Below are 26,654 nucleotides of genomic sequence, written 5' to 3'. Positions count from 1 at the left end.
ATATTCTCACTCATAGGTGGGAATTGAACAATGAGATCACATGGACACAGGAAGGGGAATATCATACTCTGGGGACTGTGGTGGGGAGGGGGGAGGGGGGAGGGATAGCATTGGGAGATATACCTAATGCTAGATGACGAGTTAGTGGGTGCAGCGCACCAGCATGGCACATGTATACATATGTAACTAACCTGCACAATGTGCACATGTACCCTAAAACTTAAAGTATAATTAAAAAAAAAGAAAAAAAAAAAAAAAGAAAAAAAAGTTTACTATGATTTTTATAATAATCATATTATAGAATTTTAAGATTTAATTAATATCATTTTGGAATAAATTATACCTCATCAAGTGAATCGCTAACCAGATGTGTCCGTCTTACTTTCATATTTAGAAATAATATATTCATATCAGGTCTCTGTCTTCGAGATACTTTATCCACCAGACTTTGCTGATTAAATAAGAAAGTAAACAGTTTTGCTTTTACTTAGACTATAATTTCATTTAAAACATTTAAACACTTTAGTAAAAATAACAATTATTATCTATGCCATTTCTTATATAAACAATTTTATAAAAATCAATTATACACATTTTGATTTGTGAAAATGGCTTATTATTATTTCATTTTGTAACAATGATAACCAAAGGGGATCCAAAGTGGAGGACCAAAAATAATTCACCTTCTATAATAAAAAATGTTGCATCACAGTTTCCATATGTCTCATCTCTTAAATAGCAAAGTTTTCTGTTTAATAAATACAAATATAAAATGGGAACATTCAAAACAAGGTATATATTCCTGATGATAAACCTGGACTTAGGATTTTTTAGATATTGAATTTTCTTTAAAGGTACAATTAGTCTACTTTACAAAAGTGACTTGTCAACATGTATCAAAGACCATCACAATATTCATATCCTTTATCCCAATAATCCTTCCACTGAGAATTCTAACTTAGAACATATTTTATACAGTACAATGTTTATCACAGCATTATCTATAAAAACAAAACTTTAGAAATATCTTAAGTACATATACAACTAATGAAAAAAAGGATGGTCATAAAAACTATGTAAATAGTACAAGGAAGGTACACCTGAAGAAAGTAGGAAATAAAATTGTGTTTACAGTACTATTTCAACTCTGTTGTCTTTTAAAGATAATATAGAACAAATATCAAAAGAAAATTTACTAAAATGTTAATGGCTTTGCTTGGGGGATAGAGATATGAGTGACTCAAAATTCTTTTGTCACCGTTTTTCAAAATATAAGCACTGAATAGGTAAAAAACAATATATTTAAAAATATCTATAAGGAATATGTCATTTGTCATATAAAATCCACATGCTTATATATTTATCTAAATAGTCTTTATTAGACTATATCTTTTTTTGGTAACAATGAAAACTATTGTGCAGATTAAAGATAAACATTTCAGACATTTTAAATACATGCAGCAATTTGCTTTAATAGATAAAATTTTAGTATCACAAATCTACAATTTAAGGCTACTTATGATTTTGAAGATTACTATAATAAAACACTAATTTGGAGCCTTCTCCATTTCTCCCATATACAATGCTAAATGCTATTAACAGCCTTTTATTTCTGTGTCCTCACTTATCAAGGAAGTCTGCATTCCTAGCATAGTGTCCTGTGTTACAGACCGTTTTTTCCTACCTTTTCCTATCTTCTGTTCCCAGTCTAGCTCTTGGGCAGCTGTCACATTGGAAATAACTAATAAACAAATTTATGCTAGGATGCTAATGGCAAACAAGATTAGTAGCTACTCCTCCCATCAGGAATTCATATTTACTGGAAAATGCTCCAAATGAAAAAATAACCCAACAATGATACAATTCTCGACAGTGTGACTGAGGAACTTATTTTAGGTTAGGAAACCAATTTTGTATATTTAGATTGTACCATATAAGCTCTTGCTTACACTGACTATTTGTAAGATTGTCCTTGTGTCAAAATAGTCATCAGTCATTAATTCCAAGTGATATGGCAACTTATGAGATAAAATGTTGGGAAACACCCATAAAAAACTGATAATGCCACTTAGCTCTCAATGTCAAGTGTCTACTCATTCGTTTGCATGCTCTGTAGAAAACTTAGCCTGTCACAGAGTCTACACCTGCCATTCTCCTTCTTTAAAGTAGAAGAAAAATTCCACAAAAAGATATTTGATATCCTGTGAGTGACACAGAAAAAACTGTTTAGTCTTGCTAGTTTAACACAAACTAGCTCATTCTGTTACGTACAAAAGCACTGTAGATTTTCTTACAAATATAAAAAAATCATAGACCAAGGTGAAAAAATACTAAAAAGGCACGACATTGTACGAGTACAACTAACAGAAAATGTCAGAATGAGTAGCTATACAGCTAATCATTGAGCCAATATCTACCCAAGATCAAGTAACAATTCTGGTGCTGAATATACCTGTTTAAACTCATTCTTCAGGGGGGTAGTGTGGCTTTGGAATTCCCTTGATGGGCATAGGCAATAAAATTTCTTCTAATATTCCCATATTCAGTATAAGATGACTTTGGGATGTCACCAGTTACTCAAATCTTTTGTCCTTCTCTGTGATAGAAAGAAATACTCACCTTCTGGGAACTGAATTACTGAAGAATAAACATTCTTATTTTTTATAGCATTTTGAAGTATTACAATTTATGCTTTAGGATTCTTTTTATACTCTTGAACAAGATGGAAATCATTTCTTTTTACTCTATATTCCTTTTTCAATTAAGAAGACCACAGCCAAGCTTCCCTCTTTTAAAATTGTGAGCAATCATGTAACACAAGCAGATGTTTGAAATACATAAGCACTTAAACAAATAGTTTAGAGCTCTAACAGAAAAACCTCACTGAATCTGATATTTATTAGATAAAGTACATTACTGTGCTGAGCTGAAACACAAGGGATAGGAAGTGGTAAGGACAGACTGAGAGATAACTTCATACTGCTCTACAATTTGCCTAAACTCAGTCTGCTTGCTATCCCCAGCCTCTTTGGGTCTCCATGCATTTTGGTTTCCTAAGAACCAATAAAACATCTTTCACCTTCTTTGGGCATATTTCTCAGTTCTCCAAGACACACTTTTTGTTACATTTTCTAATTTTTCGGTTGTTTCTGATTTTCATAAAACCTAGAAAATGTTTCAGTAGTTTGAGTGGTTTGCCTAATGACACTCTGCCTCACCGCAGTTCTCAATGCTCTGCTGGTTATCTAAGGTTGGTGGTATGGTATCTGCAAAACGAGGTCCAACAAGCGCTCAGTAATTTGAATCTGTGAGAAGCATTTACTCTTCCTAGTATATTTATAATATAATGAGAAGTTGATCAGAAGAGATGAGAGTTATCTTGTCTCCCAAATTGTAAATAGTTTTTAAGCACTTTTTGGGTGAGTATAACACGAATTTTGCTTTTAACATTCCTGATTATGCTAGAACAATTCACAAGACATTTAAATTATTTATTAAATTATTTACTATACTGATTATAGTCAGCATAAATATGTTTTTATAGCTGACTTACCCTTGCGATGTTTATCATCTGTTGCTCTGAGTCTCTTTGAATAATGATTTTTTTTGCAGCTACAGAAATAACGAATGGGTACTGACAGAAGGAAAACCTGCTCAACAAGTGAAAAAAAGAAAAAGCAAAATGGTGTATTTTTAACAAAATTATACTAAGGGAATCTAAGGTACCCCTTGTAGCAATATAAAACATTACTTTTGGATTGTGTTTTACCATATACAAAATGATTGTATGTATATAATTTCTTTTAATTCTCACAGCCATGTGAAGAATGTATCATTACTAGATGTGCAATGCCTTTATTCTCTGCAGAAGCTACATCAAAGGTTCTGAATGTGTGCTAACCACTTACATTGTCTATACAAATAATTTCATTGTATATCATCACCTGTGAACAACATGGCCAACACCAGAACCAGGAGGGAGAAGTGTTGGTTAAGTAGTACAGAAAACCCAGGTGCTCAAAATTAATATAAGAATCCATCATTATATGGTGACTTCTGATGTGTGAGTTCCAGAAATGAAAAAATCTAACAATAACTACAGTATGTAAAAAGTAAAGTAATATATTTAAGACCAATAAAAAGAAATCAGAAATGTATGTTACATTTAGTATTATATTTAATGGTGTGGTAATAGGAAATGGTATGTATTTGTAATTACACATTATAATCAAAGGTTATGAAAATAACCCCTCCTGGGCTAGAACATTCTATGCTATGCACAAAAGCCACAAACTACACAGAGATAAATGCATTTAGAAAGAATGAATATGGCAGCAATGACACTTCTGGAGTAAGACTGCCATTCAAAGTGACTACAGTGAATCTATCAGTTACAGCTGGAATCCCTCTGAGCATAGTCAGGTGGTACAACTGTGACCACTGAGAAAAAAGGCATTATTAGGAAAATGGATATAGCCTTAGTGTAAACTGAAAGTGAGATGGCTTTTACCATGGGACAAAATTGTTAATAAAAGTTGAGAGTTCTTCAGTACTGGTATATAATTATTTTGAATCATTAATGCTAACAAAAAAATTGGAAATAAAAAGAAAATGCAATGAACTCAGTAAGATATATATTAGTTTTACTATGTACTTTAGGACAGGGGTTCTCAACCTTTCCCTTGTTATGCACAAGAGAAATGATACTTTGTGAATGATACACTGAAATGAACAGATGAAGCTGCTCATGGCCAGAGGTCACTTGCCATAGGGCTCCTGTTCCCCTCTAGGTTCAGGCTGGCTACCCAAGGGTTGACGGGATCCTAGGATTAAAACCCTAATGTAACTCATTCTTGGTACACCAGTGTTGTGGCACAGTTGTTAGAGGAAGCTCTATATTAAAAGATGTTGTTGTCAGTGAAATATGCATAATAATTCTTGGCGTTGTTTTGTGGTTGTATCTACAACACATTACAATTATATTAAAATGGAAGGAAAAAGTATCTTTGTAAAGTAAACGTTGCCAAGAAAATATCCATCTGGGACTAGGGTGCCCAGAACTTAAATTCTTATTCAGTTCTGAGTGTTCAGATGTGAAATGAGATGTGTCCAGAAGCCCATTCTATGTTTCAGGCCAATTCTGATAAAGAGGGTCCCTGGAAAGTTTAACCAATTTACAAACTAATCTGGGGTTTTGAGGTTACTTATATCCACACCGTATCTCTTTACTCAGATTCCTCTACAATTAAATGCAATCTCCTGAACATCTCATGACCTGAGGATAAATTATGTTTGGAATAGTCTTGCTAGTTTAATCCAAACTAGAAGTGTGGATATAAAGTGCAGTGTATTAAATAATTTGGTGACTGTTTTACAAATCTATTAATTATTATAATAAATAAGCTGTGGTAAGGCCCTTTCTCTGTAACATCTACTCTTTTTATATTGCACCTAATGGACAACCACTTTTTCTTACAGAAGAAATGAGAAATGAATGTATGTGTGTGTCTGTGTGTGATCAATATATTAGATCATGCATCTGCAAACCATGGGCCTAAGACAAATATGGCCTACAACCTGTTTTTGTAAATAAAGTCATTTGGGACACAGACATATCTATTCATTTACATCCTGTCTATGGCTACTTTTGTGCTAAAATAGCAAAATAGAATCTGTGTAACCTATAGTGTTGAAAATATTCACCATCTAGTTCTTTACAGAAAAAGTTTTGCTGACCCCTGTGCATAGAATAGTAAGAGATAAGAGACTGCATATTAAGATAGAACCTCTCCCTTCTTGAAAAGATGCTATTAACCAAACCAAAACCAAATTAACATGTACATAGATTCAAAATGTAGCAGAAAAAGAAAATACTTTAATAAATATGGTATTTCAAGGCCATCTGAACTATATTTATACATTTATATGTAAACGTATGTGTAAACTTCATATAAACTTAAAATCTAGTCATTCTTTTGAATAGTGTATTTCATTTAGGTGGATAATCAAAGGAACTTTTGTTCATACCTGTGAGAGTTTCCAAAGTTTTGCCAAGTATGATATTCTTCCATGAGATCAATGTGATCCAATGTAGAATTATAGAAATCAGTATAAGGAATAAGGGGAGGGTGAACTAAATTGTTTGCAGTATCTGTAAAGATAAATTCTAACATAAAGACTTTTTCCAACATGTACAAGATTCATTCTAATAATAAAAACATCATTTTAATGTCTACAAGACAGCCTTGACCTAGAAACTCCTATTTTAAATAAATGTAGCTCCAAATGAAAGGGGTAATTTAAAAATTGTGGTTAAAATGCAGCCAATAGTTTCTTGCTTAAAAAAGAAAACTTGTGGTGAGGATTATAATAGTATTAAAGGGAATATGCAGATGGCCATTTACTCCTATTTCTGTGTGTTCTCTCTTAGGGGTCCTAGCTCATATGCACTTAATTGCCATAATACAGAACACTGTCCACTCAAAGACATAAAGCTTTTTTCATGCTTATAAATTATGAAATCTATTATCAAAGTAGAAAATAAATTACAACTCTTTCCTTCACAGAAATGGTTTAAAATTTAAGAATGCCTCTATAGTCTTTTGAAATCCTTAAGAAATATCCCTAATATGTAACAAAAGAAAAGTAAAAAATGATAGAATAATAAAAACCTACTAAGTAAAGCCAACACTTTAGCGGCTGATGGAATCCACCAGGAACACTTTGTTATAGGTGGAAATTCTTCAGGCTTTGCAGGAAACAGGCGTAAAGAAATAAATTGCAGCAATCTCTCTACCAATTGTTTGAACCTCTTCTGGGACAATCTGGTAAAGATTTCAAAATAATTGCAATCAAAATTCACATTTTCTATTTCCAAAATTATCTGTTAGATATTAAACTACATCCTAAGCCACAAAATTTTAGACTATTCCCCCAAATTCTATTTCTTAAATTGCCAAACATTTGAAAAGATACAAAATCTTACCTTGAATACTGTCTTAGTTAAATGAGAAATAAACACCAAAATTACTATAAAGTTAGTAACAAACATTTTAAAGACTTTCAATATTCAGTCTTCATTATTCACAGATTCTATATTTCCAAATTTGCCTACTTGGTAAAATTTAATTGTTAATCCCCAAATCAATACTTGTGTTTTCATGGTCATTTGGGGACATGTGAAAGATGTTAGTCTCCTGACATGCACATTTCCAGCTGAGGTCAAAGTGATGTTCTGCCTTGTTTTAGCTCAATACTCTCTCTTTGCAAGTGTCCTTTATGCAATCCATTTAGCTTCATGTTTTTCACATTTTGGTGCTTTTTGTTGGTGATTTTGCAATTTCAAAATGGCCAAGTGTAGTGCTAAAATGCTGTCTAGTGTTCCTAACAAGAAGGTTGTGATGTGCCCTACAGAGAAAATATGTATGTTAGAGAAGCTTCATTCAGGCATGAGTTACAGTGCTGCTAGCCGTGAGTTCAATGATAATGAATCAATGACTTCTATTAAATGAAGTGTGTCTTTAAAAAAAACACTCATAAAGCAAAGTTATATACTGATTGGCTGACAAAAATGTGATCAGAGGCTCACAGGAACCTAACCCTGTATTTCCCCTTGAAGCAATGGTTCTGTATTTATTAATTCCATGTTTGTGGTGACATTATAGAATATAACTACTATGAATAATGATAATTTACTGCATTTAAAATTTCTTTTGGAATATTTTGCCTTTCTACTTTTATCAGTCATGGAGAAGTCATTGTTCATGTGGGTATAGTTCTGTGAAAAAAGTATTATGCTTTTACAAATTGATATTGATGGCTAGCCTATATTTTACAATGACATTTTTAGGTAAGGAGAAAGCGCCATTTAAATAATGGTGAAATTTATGAATTTACAGATAGAAAATAAAAAGACACACATTAAAATAGTAGTGTCTGAGCAAATCCAGTCACCATCTTTGAGATACGTAAAAAACCAATAATAGGAATGTGCTATATAAAAAGTGAAGGCAGTAGACAGAAATTCTCAACAGCTTGTGCAAACAAATTGGTTACTTACATTAAAAACAGATTTTTAATTATCCTTTATGTAGTACTAAAGTAGATTTTTGTAACTGGCTTTTGAAGCATTGTGAATATAAGCATCATTTCTAAAGACCTGAAAATATTTAAATATATTTTATTGTAAAATTACTAATACCAAACTTAAAACTGTGAGACTATAAAAGTTCTTAATATCATAGAATGATTTACTTTTTAAACCAGTGAACTAGGAAATGATGGTCAGCTTCCACTAAGGTAGCTATCTGTCGTAGCAAGTGAGCATAGATGACATACGTAGATGTGTTATTAAACTGAGGATTCTGAAAAAGATATTAAAGATAATTGTGTTAAAATTCTGTTAACACGTAAAAGGAAAGACACTAAGCTTAATAAGTACGTGGTAAATTCAGGAAACAAAATTTGAGATTATAAAAAAACAATAACCTATTTGTTATTTAATTAACAGAGACTTTCATTTACACTGCGGCTATACAGTGAAAAGAGCATGGGCTTTGGAGTTAAGACAAATCTGGGTCTGAGGGCTAATTCTACCACTTACTAGCTATATGCCCTTAGGCATGTTCCTTACACTTTGATTCTCAATGTCCTTATCTGTAAAATGGGAATGATATTCTCTATCTTAAGGGTTGTTTTGAGTATCGAAAAAGAAAATGTATATAAAGCACCTTCATAAAAAGTGCCTTCATAAATGGTACCAATCACTATCATCCAATTAAAAGCAAAAAACCTGGGTGTTCCTTGATTAAAAGCTAGAAAAACAAAGTAAAAGCTGGTTGTGAAACTTTTGCCATTGTAAAATGAGTTAGCCTCATATATCACAAAGAACAAGGGGAGAACCACATACAGCTTCTGACAACTTTTAAATGATAAAGGGACACTGAAGGAATACTTGTAAACTAAGAAAAGCCTTTAGTTAATGTTTCCAAAATATAAAATTCTAGCACAATGTACACTTCAGCACATCATGGAAAAAATAAATATTATTGAAAAAAACCTCCTGAAATTGTGAAAAATAAGAGAGCACCATGTGTTTTTCAAAACTGACTTATTGACAGAACAACTCAAAATCTGGGACTGACCTCAGCTGATAACTTCATCTGGTAATGGCTCTTGAGAAGAACAAAATATGAGCAGAGCTTATGGCTGACCAATATACTCACCTAAAATCTGAGCTTCGTGTCATCTTTCTAGCTTTTACTATCTCTACATATGTTTATTCTTGAGTTTTGGCTCTTTCTCCTCTTACCTCTCTATTTTCCCTCCTTACATTTCTCTTCTTAACTACCTCTTGGTCATTTCCCCCCCCTTTTCCACTTTTTCCTCTTTCCTCACTTTCTCTATCCCTACCCTGTATATGTTCTTTCATTAGACATATTGATATTATAATATCATAATATTGTACTAAACACTATACTTATTTAATATAGTTTTCCTTACTTTTAAATGAGATAATATACATGGACAACTTTTATAAATTGTAAAGAATAATGCAAATGTATTAATAGTATGCTAGCTATGGTAATAATGTATTTCTTCCTCAAAAAATAATAAAAAGTAAAAATTGCTTTTCATTTGTCTGGATCTTAATTTCTTTTTGTATCTATTAATCTGTATCTATCAAGAGGAAAAAGTTCATCATCTTCGCTTTATAACAAATTTAAAAAAAACCTTTTATCTTTCCGTAAGAATTCTAATTGAAGTTATTGAAAAATACATAGTGAAGTGAAAACCTACTAGATGGGAAAATAAAAGACAATCCTGAAGCCTGTTAAAACTAGTTACAAGAAACAGGTTTGAATGGAGGAGGAAGAAGTGCTTCCATTCTGTTTGTTCCTGAATACTCTGGCAGGAACTAAATCAAAATTTTAATCTCACATGTAATTTAGCTTCTGATTATTTATTTGTTATGGCTTTAATCTTATTTTTCTTACTTTTTAAAGTCTTACTTATCTTTTAATCTTACTAATCCTACTTTTAAAAAAATCTTCTGGTTACAGGTAACTATAATTCTAAAAAGAATCAATAATGTTGCCCCAAATGATATTTAATATTTAATATCATTTCACATACACATGTAGGGATTGAGATCTGACTTAGACAACTTCAACTAGGTTCTGGTTCTCTTACCTGTAAAAGTATAAAATATGCTCTAAGATCATCTTTTGTTCGTGGACTGAAAAAGAAACAAGAATAATTTATTATGGATGAATGTTTAATCTCATAGCATCTAACAAAAAAGACCAATAAACTTTTCTATGAAGATTGAGTTGAGAAAAGCCAAAAACTAGGATTAATATGCATTATTATTGAGACAGTCCATAATATGCTGAAAATACAAGTGCTTCTGTGCCTCTCCTAGGCTGATTCTGAAGACAACTAAAGACTGAGCTAACTAGGCTATAACATTTTGTGAGGTAAATATGATTAACTCTGGAAGTAGTTAGGTGTGTAATAAAATCATCAATTTTAGAATACTTATGTTTTTGTTTTAATAAAGGATAATCTTTACTTAAGAACATTTATGTATTAAAGAAAGAAAATATGCTTGTGTTTCTAGGTTCATTCCTAAAGTGATGTAGAAATGTCTGTAAATCAAATCATACTTTAAATACATCCAGTATGCTTCTAACGGAAAGAATCATGAAAAGTAAGTAATTTTTTCCATCTTAATATGAATTCTCATAGTATGAGATTTGACCAAGAGCTTTTGTTATTCTCAAGGCTAATGAGTGTTTCTTGCCTGCTCAAGATCTATTTGGTACATTCTCACAGATATCTGGAAGTAACTTCTTCAATTGAAAATGGTTCACCTCTATGACAACCAGATGCAATTCATGATTCCTAACTGGGTCCTGGATTGAAAAACAAAACCCAGATACTAAAGCTTTTGTCATTCTCTATGCTGACAAGTGTTTCTTTCTTGCCTGCTCAAGATCTATTTGTATATATCACCTATTCCTCCAAGTCCTTTCCTATCCTACCTAGAGCTTCATAATCTTGGCAAGGTCATTTATGCCTGCATAAATTATCAGGCATGCACAATAAATTGTATGAGTAGGTTTGATTTCTTAGAATTTTTTAAATGATATTTTTACTATAATATTCAGGAAGCAGCTAACTCCCAGTTTGGCCTTAACCCTTCAGTCCTCAGACACTTAACTGAGATGTAACAGGGGTTTCATCTTTTTGAGGCTAGTAACTGATTTTTGGAAACGTGAGATATAGGAAAATATAATACAAAAAGGTCAATTTTCTTACAACAAGCAAGAGTTTCTAACAGAAAATCAGGCAAATCTGCAATAAAAAATGGCAAAAGTAGGTGGAAAACTTACAAAAGGATAAATAAAAATAGCAACAAATGATAAAATGTTAAGCTTATTAGTATTAAGGAAAAGTACATAAAAATGAGATCCACTTTTCATTTATTAAATTAGGCCAAGTTTTGTTAAAAGAAGATACCAATGAAGTCTCAGGCCCTCTGCTGTTAGAAGTATACATTATCATAACTGCTTTGTAAATAAATCTGACAAAATGTATTGTCTTAAAATGTTTATACTCTGACGCAGTAATTATATTTCTAAAAAAATTTTTACATAAATGCTCAGAAAAGAAGATTTTTGTACAAAATGTTCACTGTGGAATTATTCACATAAACAACGATTCTTGGAGAATGGTTAGGTAAATTACAGTACATTCCTATTCTAAGTTATTAGTCAGACATTAAAAGTGTGGTTTAAGAAGGAAAATGCAAACAGATTACTAGAGTAATAAAGTAAGAAAAAGATCATTAAGTTAAAAGTCACATGAAATGATACAGTATGATTTTAATTGTTTTTAAAAGATGACTAGAAAAACACTGTAAAATGTAAACATTTTTTACTTTCTTCTTTTTTTTGAGACAGTCTCACTCTATTGATTCTGAAATTTATGTTACAGATAGAAACTAAAAAGACATACATTAAAATAGTAGTGTCCAAGCAAATCCAGTCACCATCTTTGAGATATATAAAAAACCAGTAATAGGAATGTGCTATATAAAAAGTGAAGGCAGTAGACAGAAATTCTCAACAGCTCAACAGGCTGGAGTGCAGTGGCATGATCTTGGCTCACTGCAACCTCTGCCTCCAGGATTCGAACGATTCTCCTGCCTCAGCCTCCTGAGTAAGCTGGGATTACAGGACTGTGCAACCACATCTGGCTAATTTTTGTATTTTTAGTAGAAATGGGGTTTCACCATGTTGGCCAGACTGACACTTTCTTCTTTATACTTCTCTGCCTTCTCTATATTTTCTATAATAAGCATGAATTTCTTTCAAAATCAGAACAATTAAAATATTATTAAAATATATATGGTACATGTAACATTACATTTAAGAATTCTACTTAGGTATTACTTTTAAACTAGACTTGGCATTCCTTTGGCTTTAATGGAAGTTATTATTTAAATAATATACTTTTAATATAAATTTAAATATGTATTTTTAAAAGTACATTTTTATATTATGCATATTCATGGTTCAAAACATTACCAATTAAATTGCCCATGATTCCTTATATAAGAATCTAATATTTAGTTCTGAGAGAAAAAAATATTTTAGTAGCTGGCCTTAGGCGTCCCTATAATAGAAATAAGAAAAATTTCACTCTGGCTACCAGGAAGCCCAAGGCTAAATTTAATGCTCATTATTTCAGTTAGGTTACTGATGTAAGTACCCATTCCATTTTTGTTAAGCATATATATCTGCATAGGAAAAACTTTACATACAATTTAAAAGAATTCACAGATCTTTTTATGCCCATCTATAGATCCTACTGAGAGGTCACAAATCTCAAGTTATACAGCTTTGTTGTAAATGGCTTATAATTCTTTTCTCATCTATGTTATTATAACTCAACTAAAATCTTTTCTGAGAGTAAAATACATACACATATGTTAAAGATATATGATGTGTAAGTTAGACATCTATACTGATTAGCTAAATATTGAAAATATCAGTTTACCCTTTCCATTCTCGTAACAGGCTGTTAATGATTCCCTTTAATACTGTCTTCTGAACGTCTTGAGGCTGTAGGCAAAAGAAAACAGTAAGGTAATTAGGATTACCAAATTAGGTGACGTTTATATGTTAATTATATTTACAGATCTGTTTCAATAGTTAAAATCAGACTTGATGACTCAGGACTGACACTTATAGTAGTACTGATTTTACATTTAAGAACTCTAGAGAGCATCAATGACATAAGATTACAGTAAGAATATCCCTGGTATGTGTAGCATACAACATGCACAAACATATATGGTGGTGGTTGATGACCAACAGAATTTTTATATAACTGGAAAACAATTTCACTTTCCTTGACCTGACAGGACAGAGTAATGAACATGAATCCAAGCGTAACATATTTATTAACATAATATTACCATTCTAGTTTAATAATCCAAATACTAAAAATCTTATTTACTATCAAACTCCCAAGAATAAATGAAAATAAAATACATCTAGATAATACTTTAGTTTATAAGAGAATAGAAGCTTCATTAACAAGAAACTTCAAATAATCAGTAAAATTTGTGTCATGTTACATGAAAGAGGCAAATGCCAATACACATATGCTTTTATTTAAAACCACAACTATTATTTCCAAGACATGTCTATCAGCACTCATTCAGCCTAGCTCTTATGTCATATACACATATACGTATATATATTTAATATAGCATTCCTTTCTCTTCCTCTGCTTACAGTAACCCCGCATACCCAGAGAGTATCCCTGCTCAACCACTTAGTGTTTGCCCCTGAGCAACAAAAGCTGCAGGAGAAAAACCAAACAAATGTGCTGACTGGACATACTTTAAGTTTATGACCACAAATCTCAAAAGGACACTCAATACCACTGACAGTCCCACAACATTTCTATAGTTCACTTACTTCTCTACACTTCAAGACAACTATATTTCAAACCTTCTTATTCCTCAAATCTATAACACCTCCTTCCCAGCATCATTCCTAGCTATGACCTTGCTACACACTTGGCATCTGCATTGGACCCGCAGGGGTTTTTATCCCCTCCCCATCCTGAGCAGCCTCTTTGCTAGGATCAAGACGACCACACCCCAGCCAAGGACAAAGGCCTCACAGGTGCTCACAGGGCAGGCAGGTGCCCACAGAACTTCAAGAAGACGGTTCTCACTCCTCTCGCCCTTTGCCCTCATTGAGAAATCTAGCCACAGCTTGACACAGGGACGGAGAAAGAAGCCAGCAACAGGATAGGGCAAGCATCTCTGTCACTCAAATGCTGGCCTTCCTGGCCAAGTCCCCTGTTTGGCACTCCTCCCCGGATGCCTGCGGTGGTGGCATTGCGCCATATCCTGCCTGGGCTCTGGCCTCTGTTCTGTCCTCCCTCTTGCTCTGTCTGCCCTGTTTCTGAGAAGCCTAGGGGCTTCTTAGTCTGGCTCAATGTCTTCAACAAAGAAGACTTCCCAGTCCATCAGGGAGAAACTTCGTGGGGGTCCGTGTCATGATTGTTTCCCTCTCCAAACCTATTTCTGGGTGATTGAGCAGGTGTAGTGATCCTGGAGCTCTGGGCTTCCATACCTGTCTGGGACAGGGAAGCTTTCTAGGTCTCAGATGCACCCAGATAACAGATTCACTGTCCCTATGTAAATTCTACCAATTTGCCTGCAACTGCACTTGACCAAGGCCAATCCCTTCATTTGAGTCCTACATCCCATCCCCTCTCATAATCTTGTCAAGGACATGGTTATTAAAGTTTTTCCTTATCTCTCCTGTATCATCCGTTTCTCCCTCTCTACTAAAACATTCCTATCAGTACAACAACGCAGACTAACATCACTGGCACTGATTTGCTGTTCTTCTCCACTTTGCTCTATGCCCTCAGAGGCCAATTCTGAAGGACTGTATCAACTAGACTCCTTTGCCTTCTTATTGGGCTCAGCTAACAGAAAGCACTAGCAGAAAAGAAAAGAGAGTGAAGTTGGGGTATTTGTTCCCTCAGGTCCCCACCTCCAGGGTCACCATGGGATGGTTGTCATGGGTCGGCTGTGTCCCTAGAGTGAAAGTCCCATCTCCTGTAAAGCAGCCCTCTCACCCACAGTTCATCTCTAGATTCTCCCCTGGGCACTGTGCTGTCCTTATGGTCTCACTTACTCTGCTAACAACTTTGTAAATAACCCAATTTACCAATTTGAGTGTGTTGTCTGTTTACTACCAGGACCCTGACTGATGTATTGACTTTATTTAAAACATCTCGTTTGGGCCATCTTCTAGCTACCGCCTCATTTCTCTGCTTCCCTTCATAGTGAAAGCTCTCAAGAATTATCTGTACTATCTCTTCTCATTGTCAACTCATTCCAAATAGGTGTATTAAAGTCTTACTAGACTCTTATTAAAGTCATCAATTATCTATAGCTTATGAAAGACAATGGTCAATTCTCTGTCCAAACCTTAAAAAATGTCTCAGCAACATCTGACAAGGTGGAATACTCTTCTTTTTTAAACACTTTGATCTCTCCTTCACGAATGCCTTATCCATCTAATTAAATGGCAACAGCATCCACTCAGTTTCCTGTCTTTCTTGCCTTTGAGTGCCACATCCAATGTACTGGAAGTTTTACTAGCTCTACTCCATAATATATGAGTCTGAACATTTCTATTTTCATTGCCAAAATTGCTAATCCAAATATCAACTTTTGCTTCAACTACTACAAGGCCTTCCTAACTCCTTTCTCTTGACACACTACAGACCATTTTCTGCTAAGCATCTAGAGAGATCTTTCTTAACTATAAATGATCCCTGCCTAAAACACTCAATGACTTTCCATTACAATACAATTAAACTTGCATGGTCATATGCAGTCTCATCTCTTACCAACCTAGTCTTCTCCTTTCTCCCAAATTCACCAAGCTTTAGTCTCACAAGCCTTATTTCTGAATTTGCCAATTGTGTTCCCTTCTCAGGGCCTTTTTATTAGCTGTCACTTCTGTTAGTGTGCTGCTCTCACAGATCTTCTCATGGTTTGAGTTATTTTCATCATTAAGACCTCAATTGTTGCCTTACAGAGGCCCTCCCTGAGCTTCCTAGCTAAAAGCAACCACTAATCACTCCTTATTACATTGCCCTATCTTCTCGAAGCACTTATCAGTATCTGAAATTATCTTTCTTCACATTTGTTTTCACATTTATTTTCCATCTGTAACCTGCCCCCAATAGAAATTAGAATATAAGCTACTTAGAGCTGTATATGACATGCATTTTTGTTTAACACTGTATCTCCAATGCCAAGACAATACATACTCACTGACTAACTGCTCAACTCTTTGCATACTTAAGTTGAATCCTTCCAAGGTGCAAATAAAAATCAACCTCTTCTGTATAACCTTCCCAATTCCAGTGATTTCTCCCTCATCTGATCATCTGTAGTATTTACTTTCCTAAAGGCCGTATCTTCTGAAGTTAGTAACAACGATTTCAACTTCCTTTGGTTTAGAAGGTGTCTGGTATATATTCTATATACCCTTACTTTCAACCTTTTTAGGTATCTCTTGTGCTTAGCATGGAATATAATTTTTAAAAATCCAAAGTGATAGTCTCTTCTAACCAGTGAGTTTAGTGCATTTATATTCGTTATTCAATTACTTATTCCTATATTTGGACTTGTTTCTGCAATCTTATTTTTTGTTTCCATTCAACTCACTTTTTAATGCTTCTTTTTCCCATTCCCCTACTCTCCAGTTAAGAAAGTTATTTGCTCCACTTGCACTGTTTCAGAGGTTACTTTCGATTTCTTATTATTCATAGTTAACAAGCCTAAAGTTAATATCCTACTCTTTCTTTAGAGCATCTTAGAATACTTTCAATTCCAATAAGCTTCCTCTACTTATGTGTTGTTATTCTCCCATCTTTTGGCTTTTTCTTCTTAAGCACACACATTAGACATCAATTTTATGCAGGCATTTTTTTAGGGTGACACATAAATACAGTTGACCCTTGAACAACATGAGAGTTAGGAATGCTGACCCCCAATGCAGTAGAAAAATCCATGTATAACTTTTGACTCCCCCAAAACTTAACTATCAATAGCCTACCGTTGATCAGAACCTCACCAATAATATAGTTTATTAACACATATTTTATATGTATTATGTATTATACACTGAATTCTTATGATAAAATAGAGAAAAGATAATGTTATTAAGAAAATCACGAGAAAATATATCTACTATTTATTAAGTGGAAGCAATTATCATATCGGTCTTTATCCTCTTTATCTTCACATTAAGTAGGCTAAGGAGGAGGCTGAAGAGGAGGAGTTGGTCTTCCTGTCTCAGACATGGCAGAGGCGGAATAAAATCTGTGTGTGAGTGAACTCATGCAGTTCAAACCCATGATGTGTAAGGGTCAACTGTATTTATGAATTTCTTTTTCATCATTCTTTCTTATATCTCAGATCCTTCCTCTTCTCTCTAAAATATATCTTTTAAAGTTTAAGTATACGTCTGTTGGTGGTAAAGGCAGTTTTTGTTTATTTTAAATATCTTTAAGTCACCCTCATTCTTGAAAGTCAGTTCCTCCGGCTACATCAATCAATGTTTATATTCTTTTCTTTTAGTATTTTGAAAATATTACTTCAGGTTTTTGGCTCCCAGATTGCTGTGGAGCAGTCTGCTGACAGCCAAATAATTTTCCTTTATGAATGATTTGTCTTTTCCCTTTGATTACTTATAAGGTATCTTTATTACGATGTTCCAATTTCACTACTTTGTCTGCATGTCTTTTATCTTGCTTAGTATATATTTTGTTTCCCCTGTTATTTGTGGATTCACGTCTTACATCAGTTATGGGAAACGCCCAGGTATTAAATATACACCCCCATTCTTTCTGTGCCATAATTTTTAGACTCCAAATACAATGAAGTTTAGTCTTTCTTATTCTATCCTCTATACATCTTTATTATTTTTATAGTTTATCTCTTTTTCCCCGAGTTCTACTCTGAGAAATTTCTTCTTCACTTCTACCTTCCAGTTTACTAATTCTTTTTCCAGCAGTCTCCAATCTGCTGTTTAATCTATTAATTTCTCTACTTCTAAAAATTTATTTGGTATCAAAGGTATTTTAGACAGTCTCATGTTCATAATCTCAATATCTGTAACAGCCATTCTGACTGGTGTGAGATGTTATGTCACTGTGGTTTTGATTTGCAATTCTCTAATGATCAGTAATGCTGAACATTTCTTCATATGCTGGTTGGACACATGTATGTCTTCTTTTGAAGTGTCTGCTCATGTTCTTTGCCCACTTTTTAATGAAGTCGTTTGCTTTTGCTTATTATTTCAGTTTTTTATAGATTCTGGATATTAGACCTCTGTTGGATGCATAGTTTGCAAATATTTTCTCCTATTCTGCAGGTTGTCTACTTACTGTGTTGATAGTTTCTTTTGCTATGCAGAAGCTCTTCAGTTTAATTAGGTCACATTCATCAATTTTTGTTTTTGTCGCAATTGCTTTTGGCATCTTTTTCATGAAATCTTTGCTAGGGCCTATGTCCAGAATGATATTTCCTAGGTTATCTTCCAGGCTTTTTATACTTTCAGTTTTTACATTAAAGTCTTTAATTTGTCTTGAGTTGATTTTTGTATATTGTGAAAGAAATGGGTCCACTTTCAATCTTTTACATATAGCAAGCGAGTTATCCCAGCACTATTTATTGAACAGATAATCTTTTCCCTATTATTTTGTGGACTTTGTCAAAGATCAGATGGTTATGGGTGTGTGTCATCAGTTCTAGGCTCTCTATTCTGTTCCAATGGTCTATGTGTCTGTTTCTGAACCAGTACCATGGTGTTTTGGTTGCTGTGGCTTGTAGCATAGTTTGAAGCCAGGTAATGTGATGCCTCCAGCTTTGTTATCTTTTTTTAGGATTGCCTTGGCTAATCAAACTCTTTTCTAGTTTCATATGAATTTTAAAATAGTTTTTTCCTAATTCTGTGAAGAATGCCATTGGTAGTTTGATTGCAATAGCACTGCAACTGTAAATTGCTTTGGGCAGTATGGCCACTTTAATGATATTGATTCTTCCTATCCTTGAGCATGGAATGTTTTACCATTTGTTTGTTCATCTGTAATTTTTTGGAGCAGTGTTTTGTAATTCTCATTGTTAATGCTCTCTTACCTCACTGACTAGCAATACTCACAGGTATTTTATTCTTTTTGTGGCTATTGTGAGTGGAATTGCGTTCTTGATTTGGCTCTCAGCTTAGATGTTGGTGTATAGAAATGCTACTGATTTTTATATACTGATTTTGCATTCAGAAACTTTGCTGAAATTGTTCTTCATGTCTAGGAGCTTTTGGGCAGAGGGTTTGGGGTTTTCTAGGTATAGAATAATATCATCTGCAAAGATTTGACTTCCTCTCGTCCTATTTTGGTGCCTTCTATTTCTTTCTCTTGCCCAACTGCTCTGGCTAAGACTCCCAGTACTATGTTGAATAGGAGTGCTAAGAGTGGACATCCTTGTCTTGTGCTGTTGTCAAGAGGAAGACTTGTAGCTTTTGCTCATTCAGTATGATGTTGGCTGTGGGTTTGTCACAGACGATTCCTATTATTTTGAGGCATGTTCCTTCAATGCCTAGTTGTTAAGGGTTTTTAACATGCAGGGAAGCTGAATTTTATCAAAAGCCTTTTCTGCATCTATTGAGATAATCATGTGGTTTTTGTGTTTAGTTCTGTTACGTGATGAATCACATTTATTGATATGTGTAGGATGAACCAACCTTGCATCCTAGGGATAATGGTTACTTGATCATGGTGGATTAGCTTGTTGATGTGCTTTTAGATTCAGTTTGCTAGTATTTTGCAGGGGTTTTTACATCAATGTTCATCAGGAATATTGGCCTGAGGTTTTCTTTGTGTGTGTGTGTGTGTCTGTGTGTGTGTGCGTGCGTGTGTCTGTGTGTGTCTCTGCCACACAGAAAAGATGATATCAAGATGATGCTGGCCTCACAAAATGAATTAGGGAAGAGTCCCTCCTCTTCAATTTTTTGGAATAGTTTCAGTAGAAATGGTGCCAGCTCTTTGTACATCTGGTAGAATTCGGCCATGAATCCACTTGGTTCTGGGCTTTTTTTGGGGTTGGTAAGCTGTTTCTTACTGATTCAATTTCAGAGCTCATTATTGGTCTGTTTAGGGTTTCCATTTCTTCCTGGTTCCATCTTGGGACGGAACTCTTTCAGTTCAACTCCGATTTTGGTTATTTCTTGTCTTCTGCTAGCTTTGGGGTTAGTTTGTGCTTGTTTCTGTAGATTTTCTAGGTGTGATATTATGTTTACTTGAGATCTAACATTTTTGATGTAGGCATTTAGATTTATAAAATTTCCTTTCACAGTGCTGGGTCCCAGAGATTCTGGTATGTTTTATCTTTGTTCTCATTAGTTTCGATACATTTCTTGATTTCTGCTTTAATTTCACTGCTTACCCAAAAGTCATTCAGGAGCAGACTGTTTTAATTTCCTTATAATTGTATGCTTTTGAGTGGTTTTCTCAGTATGGATTTCTATTTTTATTGTGCAATGGTGGTTGATATGAATTCATTTTTTAAAAGTTTGCTGAGAATTGTTTTATGATTATGTGGTTGATCTTAAAGTATGTGTCGTGTACAGTTCAGAAGAATGTGTATTCTGTTGTTTTAGGGTGGAGAGTTCTGCAGATATCTGTTAGGTCCATTTGGTCAAATGACAAGTTCAGGTCCCATGTATCTTTGTTAGTTTCTTCCTCAATCATCTAATATTGTCAGTGGGGTGTTGAAGTCTCCCACTATTATTGTATGGTTATCTAAGTCTCTTTGTAGATCTCTAAGAAGTTCCTTTATAAATCCAGGTGCTCCTGTATTAGGTACATATATATTTGGGATAGTTAAGTCTTCTTGTTGAACTGAACTCTATACCATTATGTAATGCTCTTGTCTTTTTTGATTGTTGTTGGTTTAAAAGTCTGTTTTGTCTGAAGTTGCAATAACAATCCCTGCTCTTTTTTCTTTTCTATTGTTCTTGCTAGAGCTTTCTCCATTGCTTTACTTTGAGCCTATGGATGTCACTGTATGTGAGATGGGTCTCTTGAAGACAGCATATAGTTTGGTCTTTCTTCTTATACAACTTGCCACTCTGTGCCTTTTAAGTAGACATTTAGCCTTTTTACATTCCTGTCATCATGTTGTTAAGCTGGTTATTACGCAGACTTGATTTTGTGGTTGCTTTATAGTGTCAATGGTTTATGTGCTTAAGTGTGTTTTTGTGGCGGCCGGTAACAGTCTTTCCTTTCCATATTTAGAACTCCCTTAAGGATTTCTTGTAAGGCAGGTTTGGTGGTAATGAATTTCCTTAGCATTTACTTATCAGAAAAGTATCTTATTTCTCCTTCAATTATGAAGCTTTGTTTGGCTGTATATGAAATTCTTGGTTGGAATATCTTTTTGTTAAGAATGCTGAATATAGGCTCCCAATCTCTTCTGTCTTGAAGGGTTTCTGCTCAAAGGTCTGCTGTTAGCCTGATAGGGTTCTCACTAGAGGTGATCTGCTCCTTCTCTGTAGCTGCCTTTAACATTTTTTCATTCATTTTGACTTTGGAGAATCTGAGGACTGTGTGTCTTGGGGATGGTCATCTTGCATATTGCAGGGGTTCTCTGAATTTCCTGAATTTGAATGTTGGCTTCTCTAGTGAGGTTGGGGAAATATTCATGGATGATATCCTCAAATATGCTTTCCAAATTGCTTGCTTTCTCTCCCTCTCTTTCTGAGATGTCAATGAGTTGTAGATTTGGTCTCTTTACATAATCCCATATTTCTTGGAGCCTTTATTCATTCTTCTTCATTTTTTATTTTTGTCTGACTGAGCTATTTAGGAGAATCAGTCTTTGAGCTCTGAAATTCTTTCTTTAGCTTGGTCAATTCTGCTGTTAATGTTTGCAACTGTACTCTTGATTGTTTTTTTTTTTTGAGTGAGACAGTGTCTAACTCTGTTGTTCAGGCTGCAGTGTGGCGGTGCAATCGTAGCTCACCACAGTTTTGAACTCCTGGGCTCAAGGGATCCTCCCACTAAAGCCTCCCAAGTACCTGGGACTATAAGCATGCACCACTACACCCAGCTAACTTAAAAAAATTTTTTTTTTGTAGAGATGGGGTAAAATTTGTGAAGTGAGTTTTTCAGCTCTGTCAGATCAATTTGGTTGTTTCTTAAAACAAGCCATTTCATCTTTTATCTCCTGTATTATTTTATTGTATTTAGATTCCTTATATTGGGCTTCTACTTTCTCCTGAATCTCAATGATCTTTGTTCCTATCCATATTCTGAATTCTACTTCTGTCATTTCAGCCTGGTTAAGAACCATTGCTGGGAACTAGTGTGGTCATTTGGAGGTGAGAAGACTGGCTTTTTGAGTTGCCGGAGTTCTTGTGCTGGTTCTTTCTCATCTGAGTGAGTTGACATTCCTTCAGTTTCTGGAGTTGCTATCCTTTGAATGGGATTTTTTTTTTTTTGGCTTTTATCTTCTTTGATGCATTTGTGGGTTTGATTGTGGTATAAAGTGGGTTCAGCTGAATGGCTTTGTTTCTGGAAAATTTTAGTGGGCCAAGGCTCAGCTCAGCACTCCTGGGCTGCATGCTCTAACTCTGGGGGGTGCTGGTACCGAGCCCCTGGCTTTGTTCTCTGGCCCCTCAAGGTTAGGAACCTGCTGTGCCAAAAGGGCTGAGGTCTTCTTGGTCCACTGGCACTAACATTCTGATGGGTGGTGTCAGACAAAACGCTTGACTGGGGTAGTGGCAGTTGGATCCATGCTTGCTTGCATGTGCCAGCAGCCACTCAGAGCCATGTGATGGGATGCACACACATCTGCTGGGGCAAGGTACTAGTAGGAGTGGGCTTGTGGCATTGCCCCATGCTCTTGAGCTGGCAGCAGTGGTGGTGTGGTAGGTGTGGGGTGCTGGTGGGGGGCAGGAATGCTGGACTCTGTGCACATGCATTTGCACCAACAGTGGTGTCAGCATGGTGGGGGGGCAAGTTGCTAGTGTCCGTGTGCATTTTTGCAGCAGCAATGGTGGCATGATTGGGTGCCCACATGCCAGTGGGGGCAGCAAGCATGTACTCATGCAGCAGTAGCCTGGTGGGGTACGCACACATACTGGTGGGGAGAAATGTGGTCCACTCACTCGCAAACCTTGGCAAAGCAGTGGGAAGGTGGCTGTGGACAAATCCATGCTGGCAAAGCTACGGAGGGGAGGTTCTGATGGGGGGAAGTTGCAGGTAGGCTGGTGTGTGTTGGTGGTGGCCACTCTGCTGGACCCTACGATGGTCAGGAGTGGTCTGCTGGTGAGCTATGCCCCAGGAAGTACCTTGGTTGGGCATCGAGGGTGCACTGCAAGTGAGTGTGGTGAGGCTGGGGCCCTGGGAGAGGCCAGCAGTCAGGGGGACACTCACATTGGTCTGGCACCATCTCACAGGCAAGACCACCCTACTCTGTCCAGGTCTGACAGTCTTCTCAAGGCTAAAGTCTCCAGGAGGAGCACAGTGAGCCTTGAGGGATGGGCAACCCTGGCCATGCTCCACTGCAGATGTTCCCATACCAAACCATCTGGGCGCCACACAGGCTGGAGTCCTACTCCTGCCACATGTGTAAGCAGTTCACCCTGCCAGCTCAAGTGTCCATGGGGGTCATGGAATCTCCTGTTGCCAGGATTCCGGAGGCCCGTGGCAAGAGCAGGCTGCTCCTTGCCTGTTCAACTCACCCTTTCCACAGGAGCTGCTGGGGGTCATGAATGAATCCCATTACTTGGTAGCCCCACCCAGGTTTCCCAGCTCCCTTCAGCCCAGCTTCTGTGTCCTCCATCTGTCCAATCTCAATGCCTTCCCTCTGAAGATCTGCTTGGAGTGTGCCAGTCTTCCTGATGTCCAGTCTCTCCGTGGCAGATGTTCCTCCTGGCTGCATCTAGTTGGCCATCTTAGCTCCAAATCTCCATTACTGTTATTTTTAACAGCCTTTTAAGACTAGCTTCCTTCACTTAGCAATATGTATTTAAGGTTTCTCCATGTCTTTTTGTGACTTGGTATCTCATTTCTTCTTATCACTGAATAATTTCCATGATATGGAATGTACCACAGTTTGTTTATCCCTTCACCTATGGAAGGACATTTTTGGTAATTATTAAGGCTGTTGTAACCATTTGTGTGCAGGTTTTTGGGTGAACATAAATTGTTAACTCATTTGGGTAAATACATATGAGTGCAAGTGAGGGATCATATGGTAAGCCTATGTTTAGCTTTGGAAAACAAATGAAAAATACAACCTATCAAAATTTGTGAGATACAGCAAAAGCAGTGTTTAGAGGGAAATGTATAGCACTGAATGAATATATTAGCAAAAAAATCTGAAATTAATCATTTAAGTGTCCACCTTAGGAAACTAAAACAAAAGAGCAAATTAAATCCAAGGTAAGTAGAAGACAAGATATAAAAATTAGAGAAGTCAATGAAACTTAAAACAGGGAACAGGGAAAATCAACACAACAAAATGCTGATTTTTTTTTGAAGAGAACAATAAAAGTGATAAGCCTCTAGCCAGACTAATCACAAAAGGAAGTGAGAAAATACTAATTACTAAACGAAAGATCATTCTCACACTGATTCTATATAGACATTAAAAGGATAATTTATGGCTATTATGAACAACTCTATGCTCACAAATTTGATAACCTAGATATGTTACTGAAAAACACAATCTACCAAAATTAATATAAGGAGAAATAGATAATCTGAATAAGCCTGTGTCTACTAAAGTAACCAAATCAATAATTGTTAACCTTCTAAAACAGAAAGCACCAGGCCCAGATGGCTTTAATGGTAAACTCTACCAAATATTTAAAAAATAAATGATACCAATTCTGTAAAATTTCTTCCAGAAAACAGAAGCAGAGAGAATACTTTCTAAGTCCTTCTGTGAGGCCAGCATTAACCTAATGCTCAAAAGAGAAAGATATTACAAGAAAGGAAAAGTATAGATCAATACCTCTCATGAACATAGATGCAAAAAAATCCTCAACAAAATATTAGCAAATTGAACCAAAAATACATAAAAAGAATTATACAACACAACCAAGTGTGATTTATTTCAGGTTATGCAAGTCTGGTTCAACACCTGAAAATCAACTAATGTAATTCATCACATCGACAAGCTAAAAAAGAAAAATCATGGGATCATAGCAATAGATGCAAAAGAAACAGTTGATGAAATCCAATACTCATTCATGATAAAAATTATCAGTGAACAAGAAATAGAGGAGAACTTCCTCAACTTGATGAAGAACATCTAAAAAAAAAAAAACCCTACAGCTAACATCATAATTAATGGTGAGATACTAGATGATCCAGGTTCATTTGGTACTTTCCCTGCCTTGGTCTTAGAATTAGCCATTTCTCTAGGGAGCTGTGGTTCTTTTAGTGTGACATGGTATTTAGAAACCAAGATAAGCATAGTGAAGTGCTCAGTATAGTGAAGGGATGTTATTGCTGTAGGCCCTTTCAGTGCACAGGGCTAGAACATACACACTCGCATGCACACACATGTATCTACATCTATTAAAAACCATGAGATCATTACAATGCCTCCAATTCTAATTCAATTCCCAGAACTGTTTTTAGCCTCCCTCATCCCATATTTATATCTCCCTTTTCTAAAATGAGAAACCTGACTCCCAGCAACATTGATATATTTACTCATTTGTTTAGTTCAACAATACATAGAATGTAATTTCAGAATTATTTGTCTATAACCCTGAGGGGGGAAAAAAACCCAAACTACTAAAAGTTAAAGATTTGTTTACAGTCTTTGCATGTGTTTTTTTTAGTTAGGATTATATAGTTAAACTACTATGTATGAAAATTTTTTAGTGAGTTTTGGAAAATATGGTTATAGTATTCATTCAAAATACAGTTAGGTTTATTTTCTGTTTGTATTCCATTTTAGGTTCCATTTAGGGTTTTTTCCCTCATATCTGTATATTTAATTTTTTAACATATATAACATATTAATATTCCAAGTCAAAAGAACTCAGAGAGGACTGGTCCATGCTGGGGTAGGCTGAGTGGCTGTGAGGTGGGCTGTGTCATGGGGCCTCAGGCCAACCATGGCCAAGCCCTTGGGGCACAGGTAGCATGGTGTGTGCTCCAACTGTAGCTGTGTCAGCATGTTATGATGGCATCCAGTACCAACCTGGCTACCAGAATCCCCAATAGTAAAGAGAAATACTCAAGGCTCTGCAGCACAGTTGATAGCTACATTGACCTTTAGTTTAAGGAAAGTCCTCCTGGCCAGTCTCGACGGCTGACATCTATAATCCCAACACTTTCGGAGGCCAAGGCAGGAGGACTGCTTGAGGCCAGGAGTCTGAGACCAGCCTGGGCAACATAGTGAGATAAGGGATAATTATCTTATACCTTATACTTATTTCTACCGTCATGTTCCAGTGAAATACCTTGGTAAAATCAAGTATCAGGGTGGGTCCATCTGCAATATTTTTTACTTGCTT

General features: G+C 35.5%; 1 protein-coding gene and 1 long non-coding RNA gene across 6 annotated transcripts in view; one reads left to right on the top strand and one right to left on the bottom strand.

Moving 5' to 3' along the window:
• LOC107966796 (uncharacterized) overlaps positions 1 to 26,654 on the top strand; it is a 220,832-nt gene that overhangs the window by 34,140 nt on the left and 160,038 nt on the right. The gene's annotated exons all lie outside the window — the stretch shown is intronic.
• The window catches only part of HECTD2 (HECT domain E3 ubiquitin protein ligase 2), a 105,442-nt gene that overhangs the window by 23,731 nt on the left and 55,057 nt on the right, over positions 1 to 26,654 (bottom strand). For 2 of the 5 annotated variants that reach the window (XM_063781970.1, XM_016918844.4), the window contains exons 6-12: positions 13,066 to 13,130; positions 10,192 to 10,237; positions 8,254 to 8,363; positions 6,676 to 6,824; positions 6,028 to 6,151; positions 3,554 to 3,650; positions 344 to 451 (exon numbers count right to left, since the gene is read on the bottom strand). In XM_063781970.1, the coding sequence (XP_063638040.1) occupies positions 344 to 451; positions 3,554 to 3,650; positions 6,028 to 6,151; positions 6,676 to 6,824; positions 8,254 to 8,363; positions 10,192 to 10,237; positions 13,066 to 13,130 (699 nt within the window). Of the gene's footprint in view, positions 1 to 343; positions 452 to 3,553; positions 3,651 to 6,027; positions 6,167 to 6,675; positions 6,825 to 8,253; positions 8,364 to 10,191; positions 10,238 to 13,065; positions 13,131 to 26,654 lie in introns of all 5 variants that reach the window. The other 3 variants (XM_016918846.4, XM_016918843.4, XM_016918845.4) reach the window with 2 other exon arrangements.

The sequence above is a fragment of the Pan troglodytes genome, chromosome 8, assembly GCF_028858775.2.
Source record: "Pan troglodytes isolate AG18354 chromosome 8, NHGRI_mPanTro3-v2.0_pri, whole genome shotgun sequence".
Taxonomy (NCBI): domain Eukaryota; kingdom Metazoa; phylum Chordata; class Mammalia; order Primates; family Hominidae; genus Pan; species Pan troglodytes.
The sequence above is the reverse complement of the archived record's forward strand: the minus strand, read 5'-3'. Positions and strand labels throughout refer to the sequence as shown.